Genomic DNA, 21,411 nt, shown 5'->3' with positions numbered 1-21,411 from the left:
TTAGCCCTATCAATCCAATGAAAGGTTTTCTGGCTTGACAAAATGTAAAGTGATGACTGGGACTTATGATAGCAATCATGACAGTGTTCCATGTCATCACGGGTCCATGTACTGTGCTCATCACACTGATCTCGTTTAGATGTTTTATATTTAAAATATTATTATATATTTTTATTATATATTTATTTAAATACAAATTATTTTTAATTTGATCTAGATTTAATTTATAAGGTTCAATTTAATATTAAAACTTTTATAATTATTATATATTGAATATTTAAATATATTCTATATAGTTCAAATTTAATATCATTTTAAAATTATTTTATAAATTTTAAAATTTTCATTTTAAAAAATTTAAAATAAAATAATATTTTAAATTTTGACTGTTTAAATTAAAATCTAAATAATTCAGACTAGTGGGCACCATAGTGCTCACCTGAGCCAGATCCGTTTCATGTCCCTCCTAGTGAATTATTGAGAAGGTGAGTGAGTTTTGTTTTTTGAGTTTCTAAATGGCATGTCCACGGCTACGTCAGTAACCATGGAAAAAATCAGAAAAATCATTTTCTATATTTAATATAGCCATGGTTTTCAGAAACCGTGGGAATATTACATATCCACAGTTTTAACTATCGCTAATGGCCAAATAAAACAAGAAAATAATCAAAAAATTCTATCAAAATATATAAATGATAATAAAATTTCTTAAAATATCATAGTTTTTCTAAAATCTTTATATATCCTTTTGACATTAATAGTTTTAGATTAAATGATTAAATTGTTCCTTATTTAAAATAAAAAATAATGAGTTTATATAAAAAGTTGTGATTTTTTATTTAATTTTTTAATTCACAAAATAAAAATTATATCTGGTTTAACAAAAACTGTAATTAATTTTTTTCACAATTTAAATTTTAATAATAAAAGGAATTTTTATGTAAAAAATTATGATTTCTTATGCAATTTTTAACATTCATATAATAAAAGTTGTGATTGGTTATTTTTAAAACTTAAACTTTGATAATAATAAAAATTTTACATGAAAATTGTGATTTTTTATTTATTTTTGTGATTCATAAAATTAAAGTTGTAATTGTTAAATAAAAGTTGTGATTGGAATTGATTGTTTTTAAAAATTATTTATCAATTATGAAAGAAATTTCAGGTGAAAAGTTATAATTTTTGGTTTAATTTTTGTTAAGTAAAAGTCGTGATTGAAAAAATTAAGTTAGATTCGTTGTTTTTATTTTAAATAAAGAGCAATTTAGTCATTTAACCTAAAATTATTAATGTTAGAAAGATACCTAGTGACTTAAAAAAATGACATTTTAAAGGACCTAATTGTTATTTATATATTTTAATGAGATTTTACTATCACCTTATCAAAATAAAATTGGCAAATTCTACTTGTTTTTTTGGTGGTGCATGATGAATGGCAAAATACTAAGTGTTAAATATATAGAAGAAATACAAAATATTATTAGAGACGAATTGCCAAAGATGATGGGTTGTTAGATTTTTTGTTTTTCTAATGTCTGTAAAAATTTTGATATCGGATTGAAGTTTGAAATAATTTGTTTTAAATAATATTACTTGAGTAACTACAAATTTCTTAAAAGAATTTTTTATCCAAACATGTTTTTTAAAAAACTACTTTTCCATGCCCTTATTGTGATTTAACAAAAAATAAGAACTTTTGCATAGTTTTATCCAAACAAGCAAAGAAGAACATAGACGCTAAATGAAAGAAAGAACTACACGGGGGAAATTTGTTTCTCAGCACTATTAACTGTCAGTTCTTCCCGATCTAACAATGAAACGGAAACCAAAATATTCCAGAAACAGAATGAGTATGGCTTCCAATTTACAAGGAGCCAGCAATGTGTCTCGTTACTAAAACTATATCTTATATACAATATTGAGTTAAAATGAACCATCTGAGAATAATAGAGGAAGCTTGGCAAATTTATATTTGATCTCAAACATGCATTCTGAAACCAGAGATGAATCATTAATGATAACTTTATAAGATCGTTTTATTTAAAGATATTATCCATCGATTCACTGAATGGTAGAATCGAAGAGGTGACTACTATTGCTGATTCAAGCAAAACCGCACACGACATATATCATCGGTACTATTGTCTTTAAACACGTACGAGCAGCGACATCGAGATGGTGAGCTCAGCTGCTCACCGCCTGTTTCTGGTAAGAAGCTGCTTGAACCAGTACGCAGACATCTTGGGGTATCGATTGAGGGTATTGAAATCAACAAAGACAATACCAAACCTCGATGTGTATCCCAATCTCCATTCAAAGTTATCTAGCAATGACCATGCAAAGTACCCCACCACATTCGCTCCATCATCGATAGCCTTCTTTAGTTGACTCAAATACTCTCTGTAATAATTGATCCTTGCAGCATCTTGCAAACCTTCAGCAAGTGTCAAGTTCCCTGGATCATCCATCCCTGCAAAAGCATTTCGATTATTTTCATTCTTCCGGCTTCCTTCATTCACATACAATTAAGAACCAACAAAGTGCATCCCATCAAAAATCTAAAAATGACCATTTTCAGATAATATCACTGTTGGGTTTCCATAACGCTCCTTGATGTAGATTAATGCCTTGTACATGCCCCATGGTACTTCGTAGAGCCAATTTGAATATGCCTGCAAAATTCTCAATGGAAGCGGGGTTAATTCATTATGATCTGTGCATACCCGTCACCATTATTATTAGACTTACTCTTGGACCTATCGGCTTTCCATTCTTTGCATCTGCATTGTCCATGAGAATATAAAGTTCATTTGTGAGAACTACAAGCTAGAAGACAAAAAGAATAACATATGTACCAAAGGAAAGGTCATCTTACACGCAAATCCAACACTCCAGTCTTGTTGGTAGCCCAGGACTTGGGATCTTGGTTGACGGGGATTATACATGTAGTAAGTAGTATACTGATTGATGCCAACAAAATCCATCGATCCCTTCACAATCTTGACTTCTTCCTCAGTAAACTTGGGGAGCCTATTCCCAACAATTACCTGCATAGTTCTTGGATACTCTCCGTATACGATGGGGTGGATGAACCTGTGCGAATTTTAAACACTATAATTTGAAGGGTCTTACCCCGCAGGTCTAAACTAGTCAGCTTTACAGTGCATATGTTTAGGCTTCTTACCATCCAATATGAAAGTCTCTGGCTCTTTGAGCTGCATAACTGTCAGCCTTCGATCTTGTGAGAGGTTCATACCAAACAAAATCCAAGAGGATTCCAATCCTTCCCTTTTGCTTTTCCTGAAACCACCACATTGATCATAATGGCGTTAGAAGTTTTAACTCGGCTTGTTGAATTGAACATTGACATTCCACGTTTAAACATTACTTGGTAATTGTCTCGATATCTCTGAACGGCAGCTGCATGCATTAGTATCAAATTGTGGGCAACAATGTAAGGTTCAGTGGCTGAATTGCCGGCCGAACAATCTCCAAATGCTTTTGAACACCTTCCGGGGGCAAAGAAGCCATTATCATAACCAAGAGCAGCCGCTACTCTTGGTTCATTAAATGTCATCCAATTCTTCACTCTGTCTCCAAAAGTCTTGAAACAGAATTCTGCATAATCTGCGTAGTCTTTCCTGCAATTTGACTTATTTTTAGTAAAACAAGACTATCCAATAACTGGAAGCTCATTAATAATTATATACCACCTATCTTTCATGTACTCACACAACACTGCGGCTCAATAATCCTTGGTATTTCAACTCAAGAGCTAATGGGAGGTCGTAATGGTACAGATTTACATATGGAGTAACACCTGCAAAAGATTCAGACCATAAAAGGGGAGCACAAAAGAAGAAAAATACTAGTCCTATTTAGTCTATAAACTCGACGAAGAATTCAAGATTCACCTCGCTTCAGTAAGTGATTAATCAGTCTATTGTAGTAAGCAACGCCTTCCCAATTTACTTGACCAGTTCCATCTGCATTAACATTTAACAGTGTGCTCAATTATTAAAAAAAGTGTCAGATTTTTGGATCTAAAGCACAAGTGTTAAAATATAGTGATGTATAATTTACTTGGGAAAATTCTGGACCATGAAATTGAGAAGCGGTATGCATCAAAGAATAGATTTCCCATGATGTCCACATCTTCCTGTTAAATGAAACATGCTTTGGCACTTATTATTCACTTAGATAAGAAGACAGAAACACGGGAAACCTCACTATCTCTCTTATATTGAATATAGTACATGTACATAGGTATTTCTCATTAAAAAAGTCACCCTCCCTTCAATTATTTTTGGACCTTTTTGTATTTTCTGAAAAAAGACTTACTTTGTACCGATGATACTGATCCACAGCAACTTCTGCAGTGCCATTGTTTGCAATAATCCCTGTTTCCAAACGACTATAAAGTTCATTTTCTTAAAAAACAAAAAAAAAACAAAAGAAAGGAAAGAAAAGTAAATATTAAGTAACTAAAAAACTGTGACAATTTTGTTTAAAAAAAAAAATTAGTGTGCAGTTACAAAGCAATGTCTAAACAGACAAGACTTCAATTTATTGAAGCAGTTAACCACAATATATGATTTCATAGGTAGAGAAGCGGGAATGATGCTAGTAATAAGAAGTGTTGATGATAGTTAAAATAAAAAAAGGCGACTTAAATTAAATGTTGAAGGTGGAAATGAAAAAGGGAAAGGTAATGAACCAGGATTGTTTTGGATGAAAGCGTCCCAAATGCTGGGGCCCCGTCCTCCGCCGTGGGCCATGCCTTCCACTTGGTAAGCAGAAGCCGCCGTTCCGAACACAAAGCCGTTAGAAAAGTTGCTTCTGCTGAGACCTGCAGTGTCAAAATCCAAGGCCACCGCATCCTCATCAACCTCCCACGCAGCTGCAGCCCACTGGATCAGCACCAAACATAGCAACCACCAGAAGCGTCGACATGGACGCCCCCTCCAGCTCCCGCTCATCTTCATTCTCGATACTCAGAATGCGTCAGGCAGAAGCGAACTTTATAGTACACTACATTTTGTATTCGAGTGGATGCGATAAGGTTGATTCATGGACTAAATTTAGGTGTTACGAGGGAGAGGCATGCGTTCGAGTTCCAGAATCCGGGGCCGAAGAGCTGCAAGCTGCTTTGTCACGTTGCAATCTTTCCAACTTGCACGACAAGTAGAGATCGGTGAGTGACCATATTTATTTTATTATCACTATCACATGAATCTCCCTACATGCCGTTCGTCTTCTTGAAACAAAATTACGCAACATCGTTCATCTTTATGAATAAGTAGGCGACTCGCCTAATACTGTCAATTTCAGTAGGATCCACGACTTTTTGTATAGCCGCAGTTTTTGCTCCTTGGGCGCATGGTTGCTATTGCCATCAGAACAACTTTTGAATAATTTCTTTTTTTTTTTTTTCATCTTTCATTCTTTCTTCTCCTTCTTCTTTTTTAAACTTTTTTAACCTCAATTAAATAACTCATGATACTATATTAAATTTTTTATATTAAACATACTTAAAAATAATATGCTCCACCAAAATATTTTGAGCTATTTGCTTAAATATTTCTTAAACTTATATATTTATGATTTATTTTTTTAAAATTTAGAAGTGAGACTTATTTTATCTTCTAACAAGATGCAGCACCGTACATCACACCCACTACACCCACTGGAAAAGCATCCATTAATGTGTGATGTGATGAGTAAGTATATGGCCGAGAAGCCACAGATGGGGCGGAGGAACAACCAGTCTAATAAGTACAGTGAGAGGGGCAAGGGTTTGATGATCCGATCCAACAAAATCAGCAGGCACACCATTTCGTTATTTGCGCTACCAGTCCAAGTCAACAGCCCCGTCCCACTTCCCACACATACACTCACAGATGATTTGCTTTCTATATGCATTCATTCATTTCTGCACTTAATGTGTTCAGTCTTGCTGCAGCCAACATTATGATCTACCCTTTCCCTTCGTTCAAAACACGTAAGCGGTGAAGGCTGCTTGCTTTTCCCTTTCCCTCACTTGAAGCTAGCATACCAATTAATTAATTAATCAGCTTATGGCTTTTGCGTTCAGAAGTTAATTAGTCTTTGTTTGGAAAGTCACAAGTCAGAACATATGGTGCGGCCATGTATGTGTTACTTACCCCCCCCGTCCCACCCACCAACGTAACTATGTACATGAAGTCGATTCTCTAACAACTCCCTGATCCTGACTGATTAGGTACGTACATGACCACATTGGAATCACCGAGCGCACACTTTCGTTTGTACATCCAAACTCAACTCCTGACGCCACATCATTACATGAATTAATTTATGAAACAGTGAATAATGCTGTCCGCTTGATCCACTTTTAATAATCCGATTCCTTCTCCAGATACCTTACTTTTCTCAACTTTCTCAATAACAGGATGGATGCCAGGAGACGTGGAAGTTGCTCAGCCGCCCATTGAAGATGCGCGGCTCTTCTGCATCCATTGCTGCCACATATCATAATTTTGTTTCCTTGACTATTCAGTATCAACAAAGGAAGAGGAACTTTGGACATTAATGCTTCCAGTTGAAGTAACATATCATGCAAAATAGGCTGGACAGCAGCCCAGCAGCATATATAATATTCACGTAAAATATTACTCCTGACCTTAGTTAATTAAGCCATGCAGTTAACTCCAACAAGCAAATTTTGTCGGGCACAAGAACATAAAAAATATAAGAGAAAAGGATCAATAACTTAACGTAAGAAAAAACCCTCTCATTACGCTCCACATATGGCCTATCTTATTGTACCCGTTGATTATCAAGTAGAGTTCTGTCAACAAATGCAAGATCTTCGTAGCCATGTTCCGATTAACTGTAGCATCTTCATCATCTTTGCACATTACACTCCAAGTCGTGTTGAGAATAAAACACCTTAACACTGATTTCACGACAACATGAGGAGAAAATTTTCTCCAAACCAAATTCACTGAAACAATTTAGTAGACAGACACTCTTAATAGGAGAAGAGAGACTGAGATAGGCTCTCAAAGAAAAAAGAGCTGGGTTCCCGTAGGAGGAAGGACGTTATTCGCCATTTAAATATACTTTAATTCTTAATTTGGTTACCTCATTTTAAGCTTAAATAATTAGTTTCTCAATTTGACACACTCTTCTACTGAAAAGAAATTGTACCCCCTTTTTTCTAACCGACTTAAAAGCAAAGACCAAATTGTTGACTTTTGAAGCCTAATCAAGTTAACTTGCTCGGGAGAAAGGAGTTTTGTGCTTGTAATCAAACCTTCCTCGATTAGCACGCACTGATCGCGCAAGGCATTCAATTCATTAGGTAAATTATGGTGGACGTACCTGAAAATGTCAGCATCAAGTTCAAGTTTCTAAGTCTCATTTTTTCATATAAATTTGCCTAGTTGAAACTTGAAGCCCGTCTAGCTCAGTCGGTAGAGCGCAAGGCTCTTAACCTTGTGGTCGTGGGTTCGAGCCCCACGGTGGGCGGTTGGTGTTTTTAATGCTTCCAATATTTTTGGCTTTTCTGGATTTCGTGGTTAACATATGACTTCCATATGGGCGCGCGGTGCCATAAGCAAAACGTGATTTTTTATTCACACATTTTTTTTTGTTTTCGTTTTTTTTTGGGGGGGGGGGGGTACCTGATGTTTTCACGTTCTAATCAATTTGAAAGGAAATAATTTGAGAGCAAATGTTTATTAGTTTTTTTTTTGTCAACTGCACATGTTTATCTCGGAAAAAATTTCTCATCGTTAAAAAAATGATGAACTTTTTTTTTTTTTTTTGGGGTGGGGGGTGGGGGGAGCTTTTTCTGGTTCCCTCGAAAATTCATCTGCCCTTTGTAATAATGTATTCCACCAGAATATAAAACCAGTGTGAAGATAGGTTTGGGTTGGGGACAACAAATTAAAAGGAAAATTAATTAATTAATGGATGCTTATAATTTCCAGAAGTTATCAACTCAGTCTTTTTGCGTTGAAAACTAACATCTTATGTAATCCTCACAGTTTAAAATATGTACAAGTAACTCAGGCTTAAAAAGAAATAAAAAAAATCATTCAAAAAAAAAACTCAGGCTTAAAAAAATTTAAAAAAAGCTGCAAGTGAGAGAGTATTTATGTTTGTGTGGGTAGAGGGGGGAAGAGGCACTTAATTAACAGTGTAAATTAATGGATGACGTAAACAAGGAACGCAGGAATGAAGCGCACGGCAAAGATATATAATCAGGGTTTGGTAGCGAAGTAAATATAAATTGAAATGAGAAGAGCATGGAAAATAGAAGAGTGTTGTTGGTAGGGATAAGAGTAAGACCAGTCGATGAACCAACAGTTGGATATCCCTTCTATTCTCCATTTACTCTTCAACATCTCCATGCCCTATCTACCCCCTCACCCAATCATTCTCCTTTATATCTCTCTGTCTCTCTCGATCTCTCTTACAAACTTACATATACCTGAAAGTCAACATGATCCATAATTACTTGGGAAGATATACTTTCCCATTTACCTATATATTTAACGTTGTGGCAGTCGCTTCTTTCTCTGCCAAAAGCACCTCTTTTTCTTCCTTTCCGGACAGCTTTTTCCCTCTCCCCCTCTTTTCTTCTGCTGTTCATTCATTCTGTAATATTATGAGCTTATCCCTCTTGGGAAGAATATGCAGTGAGGGCTTCGTCTCGACTTGAAGGAAACCGACAATGTGTGTTTGTTTGTGTGCGTATTTCGTAGGTGAGTGATTTCTGTGCTTTCCTTTGTCAACTGAACATTTTCTTGCCCCTTCATCACTTTATTTCGTTGTCTGTTCGACCTTGAGCTGGTTATTTCTATGCCGCCTACATATGATCTGATTACCAGTCAACAGAATAGAGCAGTTCTCGCCACACGATCACATCGTCTTTCTTTCAATCCTCCCTTGCTATACCAAAAACACACTCTCTAAATAAGTAAATATATAATTCAATCTCCAGCTTTATAGGTTAGGACACAGTGATAAAGAACAGTGAACATATATTATGGCAGGTGTGTTTAGCAAAAAGAACTAGCTTATTATAATACATTCAACTAAGGTTCGAATTTTCTGTTAAAAAAAGGTGCCTTTATTTGTGAACACTTAAAAAACAATGCATGTACATATATTTATTTATTTTTGAAAAAAAAAAATTTACGCAACAACAAATCTGCCGCATCTGATCACGAGATCTAATAATTAATTGCGAGGTGAACGAGGATCGATCGAAAGAAATTTTAATATATTTTGCATGTTAAATAAATCAAATCAAAGTTGCACCATTTGGTCATAAGAAAATTTATATGGAGAGATGGAAATGAAACAGTTAAGGTCGGGCAGGAAGCGAAGTTGAGTTTTGCAGCAAGAATTGTTTGCTTGACAAAGGTTTTAGCACGGAAATCAATCAGTGCCATCATTCGTATGCTTGCCTTCACCATTACCAACAATGCATCTCTGGTATGTGGAAAACTCCCTCTATGTGTGCGCGTGTGCCTGTGTATCTTTTCACTCTTTTGATGTCTTTTCAGATAATTAAATTTGTTTTGTATGTTTGCATCATATAACGGACCTAACTCGGTAGCAATTTGAAATCTTTCATGCCACTGATATTGTATATGCTGTATTTCCTCAAAGAAGAAGCACAAGGATGAATTGGTTCAAGAGATCAAGGAAATGCTAGCTGATAAAATTTCAAGTGGCTAGAAGTTAGACGTTGTGATTGAAAAACGAAAGAGAAAGTGAGAAAAGATCATGTCCAACCACTGAAGTGATCTCGATAGCCCTTTCCTTTCCAATATTGCACCTCATAAGTATTTTGATTTTTGATGTGCAATTTAGTTATCTCCTTTAAAACTAGAACAGAAGGGCAATAATAGTTTGATATTACAAGTGAGATTGAATCATGACCTTCCACTTACAAGAGAGTTTGCGTGCTATTAGACTATAAAATCATTGACAATCCATAGTAAATTTATCTTCTTCCTTATGTTAAATCACTATTGAACTTCTGTCATTACTAGAAAAAACCAGTTTAGAAAGGGATATTTCATCATAAAAATAGGCTCGCTAATAGGGAATTGTCAAAAATTCACATACTACTACACATGTATCAAATAATATATTACAAAAAATATTCATATATTGTATTTTATTTTCAACTATTAATATGATAAAAAATTATATTGATATTTATATGACTTTTTAAATTATAATTTTACTAAAAAATATTTTTTTTGGAAAATGAACTTAAAATAAAGCAAATATTAAATATTAAAAAATTTTATTATAAATATTATAGTTAATTTTAAAATTTTATTTTTATTTTTTAAATGAAAATAATTAAATAAATAATTAAAAGTTATTCTCAAAAGTCAATTTTTTCATAGTCATTAGCTAAGAATAAAGTTCCTCACCAAAACTTTTAATATTTCAATAATTGTCTTATTTTTAGATAGACATAAAAATGCCTCACTATTTTTCTTGTTGGTTATTTTTATTTTTAAAAAAGATAAAAATGTGTCACTAATTATCGTATTTTAGAAAGGAATATTGATTTTTCACTAATTTCTCATTTTAGAGAAGGATAAATTTTTTTCACTAATTATCTTATTTTAAAGAAAGATTAACAATCTTTTATTATTTTTTTGAATAATTATTTTATTTCAGAGAGGCATTGACAGTTCTTGATTATTTTTCCTTACTGGTAATAAGTCAACTTACGAAATTAACATCCCTCACTAATTTAAAATAGACTATCTATCACTAAATTTCATAAATCCTAAACCCTCACTAATTTGTATTTTTTTAGAAGTGCATGATCACCTGTTCTCAAAAGTACATAATTATTGATGCTAAAGTGCCTCATATATAGAAGATCATGTTAATTAAACACATGTTAATATATACTGGGGAAAAATGAAAAATGGATGTGTACAATTTTTTTTTTTTTACTTGAGTGATGTGGGTACATATTAACAGCTTATAAATATACCACCTTAAGGCCTATATACTCCCTCCGTGCATGGCCTTTTCTTTTTCTTTTTTCTTTTTGGAAGTATTATATCAACAAAATATAAGACATGTTAAATATTTTAAAATATAATTAATGATTTTTTCCCAAAATACCCTTAATTAGGATTAGGCATAACAAGCTACAAGCATGCAGTTTGTTATAGCCATTAGTATATCTATATTCTTGCAGATATTATTTTACGGTTCAGTAGAGGACCAGAAATATTGGAGGATTTTCTCTCGCGTGGAAATGGAAAAATTGCAGAACAGACAATTTTTATGTCTCATAAACTTAGTTATCCTTCTACGATTGGTCATATATGTAATATATTCACCTCCTCCCATTCAATTCATGTTATCCTGCAGTAAATTTTGTAACGTATAGTTTTGTGTGAAAAATGTGAGCAGAAGAAACACGTGGGAAGAAAGGGAAACATGGGCTGGCTTGGCTCGGAATGGGAAGCAACATATATGATCTGCACTCGCATGCACACTCAACTTATCGTTATTCAATTCTTTTCATCATTTCATTGCCGGTCCAAAGAAAAAGTTTCATCAGTTTATTGAGTTTCTTGAACAGTCTAGATTAATATTTGCCCATTGCCTCCTTCCCGCTGCTGCCGTTCTTATAGTGGGACATACATATGCATTTATATACATCCAGACTTGTAGGTCACAGACAGTATCATACTTTGACCCTAGATGCTTGAACTACTTCTTTGAGACTGCTTTGAATCTTTATTTTATTTTAATTAATGGATAAACAGATCGTGCAGTACAATAATAATAACAATAATGAGGGCATCTTTTATGGAGGAAATTAAATCGTAGTGTGGTGTGGTGTGGTGTGGTGCGGCAAACACACAAGGTAATGTTTCTACTCTTGGCACTTGAATTTTGGGGCTATTATTAAACTGATATGTATGTGATGACGTTGTGCTAGGACATTAGGTTAGTTATGAGTTCGATATGATATAATGGACCGCATTACGCTGAATTTTGATGCATAAAAAATATTCTGGTCTTTATGGGTTGTGCTCAGCGCTAAATTGTAGGGTTATTTTATAGTAATTCAGCGTTGCACTTTTACTTGTGTGCTTTTAATTAGTGGACTGTTTTGAACCTTTCATTTAGTTTAGAAGTGCTGTATTCAATTTTAAATATGAATTAAATGTTAATTGTTTGTCAAAATTGAACATGGTTTATTTTTCCTGTAGCTGGCCCACCATATGTAATGATACTCCTGCTCCTACTAGCTCAATTATGAAATAAATTCACAATTCTATTTCCATTTCTTGACTTATCTGCAGGTTTTTTTTGCTTGAGTATTCATTGATCCAAACGCACAGAGACATTTTAGAATTAACAAGGCCAACATGCACACCTCACCTTGGCCAAATTACTGCTCAGCGTTCTCACCCGTCACCATCCTTATTGAGCGGGGGGCTCCCGTCCCAACAAGTATATTTCCTTTCCGGATCCGATGATGACCACATCCCAAGAAGAGATTTGCAAATTAGCATACCGTCCGTTTCGCGTTGTGACGGCAGCAACACTCCATCACCTCCCTTGCTATCAGTGTCGCTGTTGTTTGTGTCTCTGTTGTCACTGATTATCATGGCTATACATGCTGCTGGTCAGATATATACTTCGCATCAATATCCTAATATATTTAAGTATTTTGAACTTCGATTTACTGATATTAGTACCCAATAAGTCAACCATAACCGGCATAAAGAGGCTTCAAGCGCACAAGGCACCGAACAGAGACCCCGAAAATATAATGCACAAATATATATATATATATATATATTGATAATACAAAGATGCATAAGGAGTCATTTTATATGGCACAAGCAAAGGAGGTTGCATATACAGGAAAAGAAAACCCAAGATATGTGGCCTGCTTGCCTGAGCTCCTGTCCCGCTCCCTCCTTTCTTGTCTTCGTAATTCATTAACACAACCCAACACCAGAGAGAGAGTAAGAAACTTGGCCTGCACATAGAACCATCACGGTTTCTGTCTGAAACTGACAAACTCCAATAAGCTGCACACATATATATAACTATGCATACTTCCTCTATTATTTTTGTTTTGAAGCCAGCACGATTCAGCATATCAGCGCCTCCTGTTGGCAGGCTCCTTCTGAGAGTTGAAGTAGACGGTAGCCACAGGGAGTCCCAGCTCCAGTTGCCTAGCAAAGAAACGAGTGTTGAACCCAACTCGCGATGCCGGCTGGTCCACCAGTCCCAGTGCATGCTTTTGCCTGAACAACACCATTATATAGCGATGGATCCCTACCGGTGGTCGGGGCCCCACGTATGGCAGAATCTCCTTCCCTGTACATGCATTTCCAGGTTTCATAATGAAAACATGCTCAGCTGATGAGAAATAAATAAGCCAGCAACATATAAGTTTGACGCTTGGAATAAGAGCGAGATAGTGCTGCGTGCTACGATGGGGAGGTAGGGTAGTCTATAGGGGGGAACCCACACGTCACCAGACTTGGTGCGTTCACAAACGAGTGTGCAGTGTACCCGGAAAGAAGAAATTGGATGAATACACGAGATTGTGCCACGCACGCGTATAGAGCATACACGAGAAGGACAGGTGGAGAGGGAAGGTAACATTTGATCCGAAATTGGAGAGATTACGTGGCAGGGGACAGGTGCAAGGCAGATATTTTATAGAGAGAAGAGGGCAGGCCAAGGACCAGAAACATGCGAACGCATGCCATCAAATGACCTTAACATTCTTTGCGATGCTTAGTAAATATCTGAGATCTGACATCGCATCCTCCATCTCCGACAATAACTAGTTTCAGTTTTGTTGAGAGGGATGCATTGCATCTTGACAGAATACAAGGCACTCTGTTGGGACAATACCATAAAAATCAATTTACTGTGCATTACGTACCTTTATTTGGATTAGTTCCTCCAGGTATGTCAACCACGATCCTAATTTTTTAAAAAAAGAAAAAAAAAACAGAGATCAATTAGCGTGTAAAAAAGAACGGGATGTATCAAGTTATCTAAAAGGAACGGAAATAGTGAATAGATGAGTATAGCAAACCAGTGAATCCACTCGCGCATGCTTGGCTCGCTGGGACTGGGTGCATCCGGGTCAGTCATGACCTACATTCAGGTTACTAGGATATAAATTGATGGATTGGATTCCCTGGACAAGTGAAAAATGAAATGCGGGCATGCAGGAAGCGAGAGCAAACCAGAGTGTAGAGTTCATGGGTGTTGCCACCGAGAGTGATTTTGGGAGGGTTAACAGCCATGGAGGGCTTGATGTCGCAGCCATTAGTGACATGCTTGGCACCAAAGTACACGGACATGGTGACGGAGGGAACAAACATGTCCACCACATCGCCGATGACACGCCCCACCACCAGAGGATCAACGGAGGCAGACATATCTCTGTATATGCAGTAAAATCTCGCCCGGGCTACACCCGCTGTGCAGCGGAATTGGGTTTATATAGGAACGCAACCTGGGGTTCAACATACACCACATCCAAAACAAGGTTCATGCATGGGTCCATCACAAAATCAGGGGTTCCCGTTGCCTGCCACCTGTGTTGAATCCCTCGTCTCTTCCTCCCACATGGCCTTATCACGGCCGTCCCTTCGCATCACCACCCTACACATGTAGCCGCAAAGGGCCAATGCCTTTTGACGTTACATGCACCTTGACCTGAGCAGAGGGACGCTTCGGGTTGGGAAAATCAGCGCCGGAGAGGAGGAGGATGCAGATTCAAATGGTGTGCCGCGTAGCGCCGGACCATGGCACTTTCTCTTCTCCAAGGCAGCTCCTAATACTGACAGGGCTTGGGGTTGTGGCAGTTTTGAGAGTTGTTCGGCGGGTTTTAAACGGAGGGCTACGTCATGGATGAAGTGGAAGATTCTTTCTTGTGATTGTGAACAGCTAGCGAAGATCTGGCCAACCCATCAGAGGGCATCGGCGCATCGCGCCCTGTAAATTGCTAAAAATCATACAGCTTTTTTGCCTATTATAAGGACCAACATGAATGCACCATTGTAACCATTCCGGAGCTTGAGGGAGAGATTTCAATTTTGAAGCTGGCTGCTGACACACACGACTGCACTGAAATTAAAAGGAATCCATCCAGATGCGGATTTACTTCATTGATTTCGTGTTTTTTACCGCCACATTGTTTTCCCCAAATTATTAGATTATATAAGAACGTCTTTATATTAAATTGGGCTGGACTTTAAATTGTACATATCATGCTGCCCAAGAAGAATGAGCGGCCTCTGGTTGCCCTAAATATGATGCCCAAGAGAGTTGGGCCATGCGACTATAAGGATTATGGGACCTGCCTAATGGATTTCCCGATCCAAGCGTTCCTTTTTCTCCTTTGGGAAAACGATCATCTACCGGCTATATATTAAAACACAGATTATGGAGTAAAACTCCGATGCATGTATGATAAAAGAAGCTACGAATACTTTTTTCAATTCATTAAAAATTCAATTTTTTAATCATTTGAATAATTTGAATTTTAGGGTCCTTTTTAAACAATAATTTCTATAAAATATGACCCTTTGATGCAATGAAAGAGGTCTAGTTAAAAACCTCTATGACAAGTTGATAAGTGTTCGTGTAGTTTTTACAACATATATCAATAAAATGAATGTTTAAAACAAAAAGCTATATCAAATTTAACTAAATTCCATACGGAAAAGGTTTAGTTCAGCCAACCTACTATATAATAAATTACTAGGAAAAATTCCAGAGCCTAAAATATTGACGAACACTTGAAGCACCATCCAAAACAGATATTCAGATCTACACGGTGTTAGGGCTGATGGCCTGATATTAATACTTTGTTGCAGATAACTCTGCAAGATGCAGTGGTAGCAGAAAAGAAAGTAATAACAAGCCAACAGAAATAGGTACTTGGAGGTTGATGGACGCAGAGTGATCAGAGATCTCAGACGAATCAACAGCCAAAGGCTTTCCATCACTGTTTAGAGCGCAGGATTTGGGGTCAGGGCCATTAGTGCTTAACATCAAAGCACGGAGAATCCCAGAAACTGTACGAATATAAGCTGTGTGGTTCTTAGCCAAAAGCCATGTCAAGCCCATGAGCTTAGAATCTTTGTTGTGGATCTTAGCGATCCTATCCTCTGTCTGGCTTGAATTTGAAGTTTTCTTCCTGGGAAGCTGCGTAGGATTCAATATTTTAATCACAGCATCAGACATGTGTGATTCATAATTGAGCATAAAGAGGTTTGGTGCAAAACTATATATTAAAATAACACTTTGGCTGGAGAAACATCCACTCATAAACTTAAATAGTCAATGTTTAAAGCAAGTCCGAGTACCATGAGGCATGGGCATTATTTGTTTATTTCCTGGTGATGCCACATCTCAGACTAATAATATCTTCAAAAGCAAACAACCTTTAGAACTCCGTGTGAGATACAAGCTACAAATTTGGTAGTCAAGTTTTGCTCTTAGCTGAGGGTTAATTTGAAAATGTGAATCAAATACTGTCACTTGACAAGATAATTAATTCATAAGGATCGGGCAGATGATCAAATCTCAATTGCCAAGAGGAAAGTTGAGATTAGAAGTGTAATTTTCATGTTACTACAAGCCATTTAAAATTTAGTGTTTTCTCCATATGAAAACAGGCAAGAATTATTTATCCCAAGTTTGCAAACACCACAGTCCAAAGATGGAACCAGCTAAAAGGACTGACTAATGCCTTGAACCTAGAATAGGACTATGGGCATTCCTATAAATTTCAAAGGACCAGAATAGCGACAGAACATGTGCTTCATGAGCATTATATGTGGCTAGTATTTTTCTTTAAGGGCCTGACTTTAAACGCATGAATTGGTTAACTGTCATTTTTGTTAATTTCCAGTGACTGAGATTTCTAGGAAAATGTTAGCTCTCTTTACTAGAGCCGAAATGCCATCGTTTCGATTTACGTTCTTGAACTACACAAGCTCTTGACTCACAAAGCTAGGGACCCCCCCAATGAAGGAAACCAACAAGATGACCTTTCAACTTTATTAAGCTTCAAGAAACTGAAGATAAGAGCAAACTGACTCCTTTTCTGCTACAATTTTCATATGATATTACATTCCAATGAATTACACAGAAAACCAAGAAAAAAATAGGAATAACTCACCGTATAGAGATTGTTCAAGCATTTGGAGCACCTGCCAAGACCTAGAAATGTTTTCACATTGGTGCCACTGCTCAAGCAATTTCTCTTCAATCTTCTCACGTTTTTATTCCCAACAAGTTTGCCGCTCCGGGTAACCGAAAATGCCTCAAGCAACTGAAGGGGCGAAGCTGAATCCCACAATAGCAATAGACCACATCACAAGTCTCATTCGGCTAAATCAACTCGGACCCCCCCCCCCCAGTTTCAAAGCCTTTCCCAAACCATTCGCACAGGTTTATGAATCATCTGGAAGCAACAGCATGTCATTGTCATAGGATGAGATATGAGTAGGAGATCCAAGAACGGTGGCAAAATAGGGCCATGCTGCCAGCACCAGACAGCAATGGCTCTGGTGGAGCTCCCCTCCGGCATCCTCTTTGGTTGCTCTGCAAGTAGTTTTCACCCCGTGGAATAGCTCGTCCGAGAGATTCAGAGAGCACTCGGTGACCTCGGATTTTTCTGGAAATGCAGGGATTTTCGCAGGTGGGGATAGTTGGGGAAGAATGGCTGAACTGTGGCTGCGTTAGAGAAAGGTAAAGCAAGAAAGTAGGGGAGGAAGATGCAAAAATAGAATAATGGATATTTTGGAATCAAAGGCGTGATGATGAAGAGGTATAAGAGGAGAGAACGTGAAACCAGTTTGGGTGTGAGAGCAGAGGAATACGAATGAACAGAGGGGGTGCCCAGAAGAAAGAAGGAAGAGAATATTGGAATGAGCATGGCAGGGGTGTGGTGGGGAGTGTTATTTGGGAAGCAAAGGAAAAGAAAAGGAAAGGCAAAAGCTGTGGGGTTCAAAAAAGTTTGGCAGTATATGCTACTACCTTCTTGTCTACAAGGTTAGGAACCTTAAACAGATATATAATGATGGGGATTAGCAAATCATTCTTAATAAACTGATTTTCACTTTAGTCCAAATGATGCTTCATTTTAAACATTTACAATCTGTGTCTGCAAGGGAGGGCTGGGGTTGATTCACATGATTGGAGGTACCATATTCAATGAGAATAGCAATGGCTTAATGATATTCATCAACGATAGTTGTAAGCTTTATTGTCTTCTTCTATTCATTTAAATGATTCAATGTGCACTCTCTCTTGAGTTGAGATGTCCAGTGGCTGGGGTTAATGTTGTTGCTCAAACTTTGGTGTTTTAATCTTGCAGTGAAAGTTACCTAATCAAATACCTTTACTTGAACAGAGGTAGAGAGGTCCTAGCAAACCATTTATGGTGTAAGCATCTGAATAATCTGGCCCACTTCCATATTTATCATCTCACTTGCCATCAAATTTCGTATCCACATTCCACGATTCACATGTCGTCAAAAGTAAATATACTTTATAGGATGAGTCCTTTGAGTAAATATTGTGTGTGTGTGTGTGTGAGAGAGAGAGAGAGAGAGCAAAATCAGCAGATTACCAACAATGATGGGGACTTCGGCTTGAATGGGAGCAGATAAAGGGTGAGGCATGCGAGGTTAGATGATAAAAGCACCATAAGTGGAGGCTCGTTGCCGTGAATAATGTGCATGCCATAAAGGGGTGCCTTTTTGGTTCATCAAAGTGAAACTGTAAGTGTACGAAGTCCCTCCCTTGACAGGACATTTTGTGATATATGTTGGACCATCTGCCTATCCTCCTTGTTCGTTCAATTTGATGCATTTGATTGTCCAAAAAAAAAATAGATAAATGGTTTCCATAGCGTGATAGCTAGTCACAATTGAGAACTATCACTTAATCTATCAAAGTTGACAATTTCAAATTAAAGAGCTCTTTCTTGACTTAAGCCCCCTTTGATTTACTTGCATTTTATATTTAAGATAGACTTTTGAAAATTTATAAATGTTAAAGTTGTTTGGTTTACATAAATTTATTCTAAAGTCCATTTAAAAAATACATTTAAAAAGTTTTAAAAACTCACTTGTACAACTTAACCCTAAGTAGCTTTTTAAAAGTGCTTTCAATAATTTTGTTACCATTTGATTCTTTAGCCCATAAAATAAATGGTTAATTCAAAATAAAAAATAACATTGTGATAATATTTGAACACATGTTCTAATAAAAAATTTAACCAAAAAAACAAAAAAAACAACAAATATTAAAAAGAGATAACATTACAAAATTGTGATAAATAATTAAATCCTTTCTTTAATATATTGTGAAAAGAATTAAATATCCTTTTAAAAAAATGCCTTATAATATGAAGTAGGGATTGATGATAATATGAAGCATTTTTAATATGAAGCATTTATATAGCAAAAATTACAAATCATTATAGATTAATATTCTTTTTGCTAATTATACATTCAAAAGTATATTTTATTATATATAATTTAAACAACTTTTAATTTATTAAATTGACTTTTAAAAAAATATATCTAAATATCAATATCATTACAATAACTAATTTTCATTAAACCGACATTTGACAAATAAAATTTTAACAAACTAACATTTGATAAATGAGAAACCAAACACACACTTAGTTGATGTCTTTCAATATTTGTCTTTTCAAAGACAAAGACATTAACAAAGTACAGTAAACATTTATAAAATGAAGAAAGAAGTGAAAGTTCTTAATAAATTTATTTGAAAATGGTAAATTTGGAGAAATCAACATGACTATGACAAAGATAATTGAGAGCAAGCATATATCTATAAGAAAGTATGAATAAATTCATTAGACTAGTCAGCAACGGGTGGGGCACAACACTAACCCATTTTCATTACAGTCAGGGCACCTCACCATAACAGTCATGCACTTCTCTTTCTTCTTCATCATCACCATCTTACAACTCCCATGACAGTGAAAACACAACAAGAACCTCATATCCTCGCACTCCTCACAAACAATCCCTTCTGTTTTTCTTGGCAACTTTTCTAGAAGCTTCCCGAGCAATCCTTCTTCCGTTAGTCTTAACACCTCTCTAGCCCCGCTAATACACCTCCCTTTACAAACACGCTTCGAGGCACCATTCCCTCTCGCCCCTTCCCCTTCAATAGCTCCTTTAGCTTTTCTTTAAACCCACAATCCATCAATACATCTCGCTCTCTTATTGTTACCCCTAAGCCTTCTATTTTTAGTCTCACCTCATTGCAATCCTTGAATGTCTTGCGTACCCCTCTCAGTGTCATCATATAGATCACCACATTGTTTTCCCTGTTAGGTGGGCATGTCTTCTTGAACTAATCCAGTGATGGATTAATGGAACCAAGTTTCTTGATTTCCTTTCCTGACAGCTTCAAAACACGAGACTCCTTTAAAAGATTGAGTCTATTGAGGTTGTTGTTCTCTTTATTAAGGGTTAAGTCTTTGATGGTGAAGGGTTTGAGCAGAGGCAAGGGAGATAAGTGGAAGCTGTCGGTGTCAAGGCCTGCCATAAGCTCTCAAAAATCAATGACTTTTTGGTTTTAAAAGGAGAGAACAAGGTTTGAAGAGTAGGCTCAAGAAAATGGAACCAACGGTAAAGTAAGAACGTAGAGTGGAAGGAGGCAAGTTAAGGTTAAGGAGGCCATAGGTGGTGGAGGTAAGGGAGTTGATATGGTGACCGAGTAACGAGCTTCCCAGTTGAGAAAACTCATCATCATGGTTGAGAAGGTTGGAAGAAATACAACCTATGGATCTAAAACTTGAGGCTTTTGTGGGTTTCTCTATCACATGTCTGGATCTTTGAGACGAGACGAGATGAAATGGAGACGATAATGATGTGGGTAGACTCATAGGAATGACAAGTTCATTAACCTCGCGGCTTATTTTTGAATTGGCTTTGAGATTTCTAGTTGAAATTGAACTGTTGGTGTTGATTTTGAAATGCCTTGATGGTCCTGTGAAATTTATGCTAAAACCTATTTCAAATATCCCAAGACACATGGACGTGGAGCCTCCTTATCTAAACCGCTTATCTCTCTTTTTCTTTACACTTTATGAAGAGGAGGTGAAGAGTCAAAAAGATGGTCTTATGAGCTGTAAGAAATGTATTGCCTTTCCAATATAAAAATATCAACTTGGACGTAATGTTATTTATAAGTCATGAAAATGGTGGCTTTTTATTTTTACAACATTATTCATACATTTTAATCATTTTGACTATAAAAAATAAGAACAGGTTTTTAAAAATACTTTAAAGTTATTAGTTATATTTCAGAAACAGGAAA

At 36.3% G+C, this 21,411-nt stretch overlaps 2 protein-coding genes, 1 non-coding gene and 2 pseudogenes across 5 annotated transcripts; 1 reads left to right on the top strand and 4 right to left on the bottom strand.

Moving 5' to 3' along the window:
• Positions 1–2,007: 2,007 nt before the first annotated feature.
• On the bottom strand, positions 2,008–5,312 carry LOC129320710 (beta-glucosidase 44-like). Of its 2 annotated transcripts, none has more exons than XM_054966271.1 (11): positions 4,721–5,312; positions 4,345–4,433; positions 4,087–4,162; positions 3,918–3,989; positions 3,736–3,823; positions 3,392–3,644; positions 3,188–3,303; positions 2,879–3,096; positions 2,752–2,783; positions 2,573–2,675; positions 2,008–2,473 (listed from the first exon to the last, which is right to left on the bottom strand). In XM_054966271.1, exons 1-11 carry the CDS (start codon positions 4,986–4,988, stop codon positions 2,196–2,198), a joined length of 1,593 nt encoding a protein of 530 aa, XP_054822246.1. In that variant the 5' UTR covers positions 4,989–5,312; the 3' UTR covers positions 2,008–2,195. The 2 variants fall into 2 exon arrangements, with proteins under 2 accessions (XP_054822246.1, XP_054822247.1); XM_054966272.1 differs by having other exon boundaries at positions 4,345–4,403; positions 4,721–5,311.
• A 2,130-nt stretch (positions 5,313–7,442) lies between these two features.
• On the top strand, positions 7,443–7,515 carry TRNAK-CUU (transfer RNA lysine (anticodon CUU)). Its single transcript has one exon. It is a non-coding gene; the product is annotated as a tRNA-Lys (tRNA).
• A 5,312-nt stretch (positions 7,516–12,827) lies between these two features.
• On the bottom strand, positions 12,828–14,644 carry LOC129320087 (protein MOTHER of FT and TFL1). 2 transcript variants are annotated; one of them, XM_054965262.1, is made up of 5 exons: positions 14,274–14,644; positions 14,120–14,181; positions 13,964–14,004; positions 13,123–13,386; positions 12,828–13,042 (listed from the first exon to the last, which is right to left on the bottom strand). In XM_054965262.1, the coding sequence occupies exons 1-4, from the start codon at positions 14,466–14,468 to the stop codon at positions 13,166–13,168; spliced, it is 519 nt and encodes a 172-aa protein (XP_054821237.1). In that variant the 5' UTR covers positions 14,469–14,644; the 3' UTR covers positions 12,828–13,042; positions 13,123–13,165. The 2 variants fall into 2 exon arrangements, with proteins under 2 accessions (XP_054821237.1, XP_054821236.1); XM_054965261.1 differs by having other exon boundaries at positions 12,828–13,386.
• Positions 14,645–14,844: 200 nt separating this feature from the next.
• On the bottom strand, positions 14,845–17,980 carry LOC129319781 (uncharacterized GPI-anchored protein At4g28100-like; annotated as a pseudogene).
• Positions 17,981–19,945: 1,965 nt separating this feature from the next.
• LOC129319780 (uncharacterized) lies at positions 19,946–21,158 on the bottom strand (annotated as a pseudogene).
• Positions 21,159–21,411: the final 253 nt, after the last annotated feature.

This window comes from Prosopis cineraria, unplaced genomic scaffold (assembly GCF_029017545.1).
Source record: "Prosopis cineraria cultivar Desert tree isolate PC_DT_omini unplaced genomic scaffold, ASM2901754v1 PC9, whole genome shotgun sequence".
Lineage (NCBI taxonomy): Eukaryota > Viridiplantae > Streptophyta > Magnoliopsida > Fabales > Fabaceae > Prosopis > Prosopis cineraria.
Note: the sequence above shows the minus strand (reverse complement) of the source record. Positions and strands in the feature narration are given on the sequence as shown.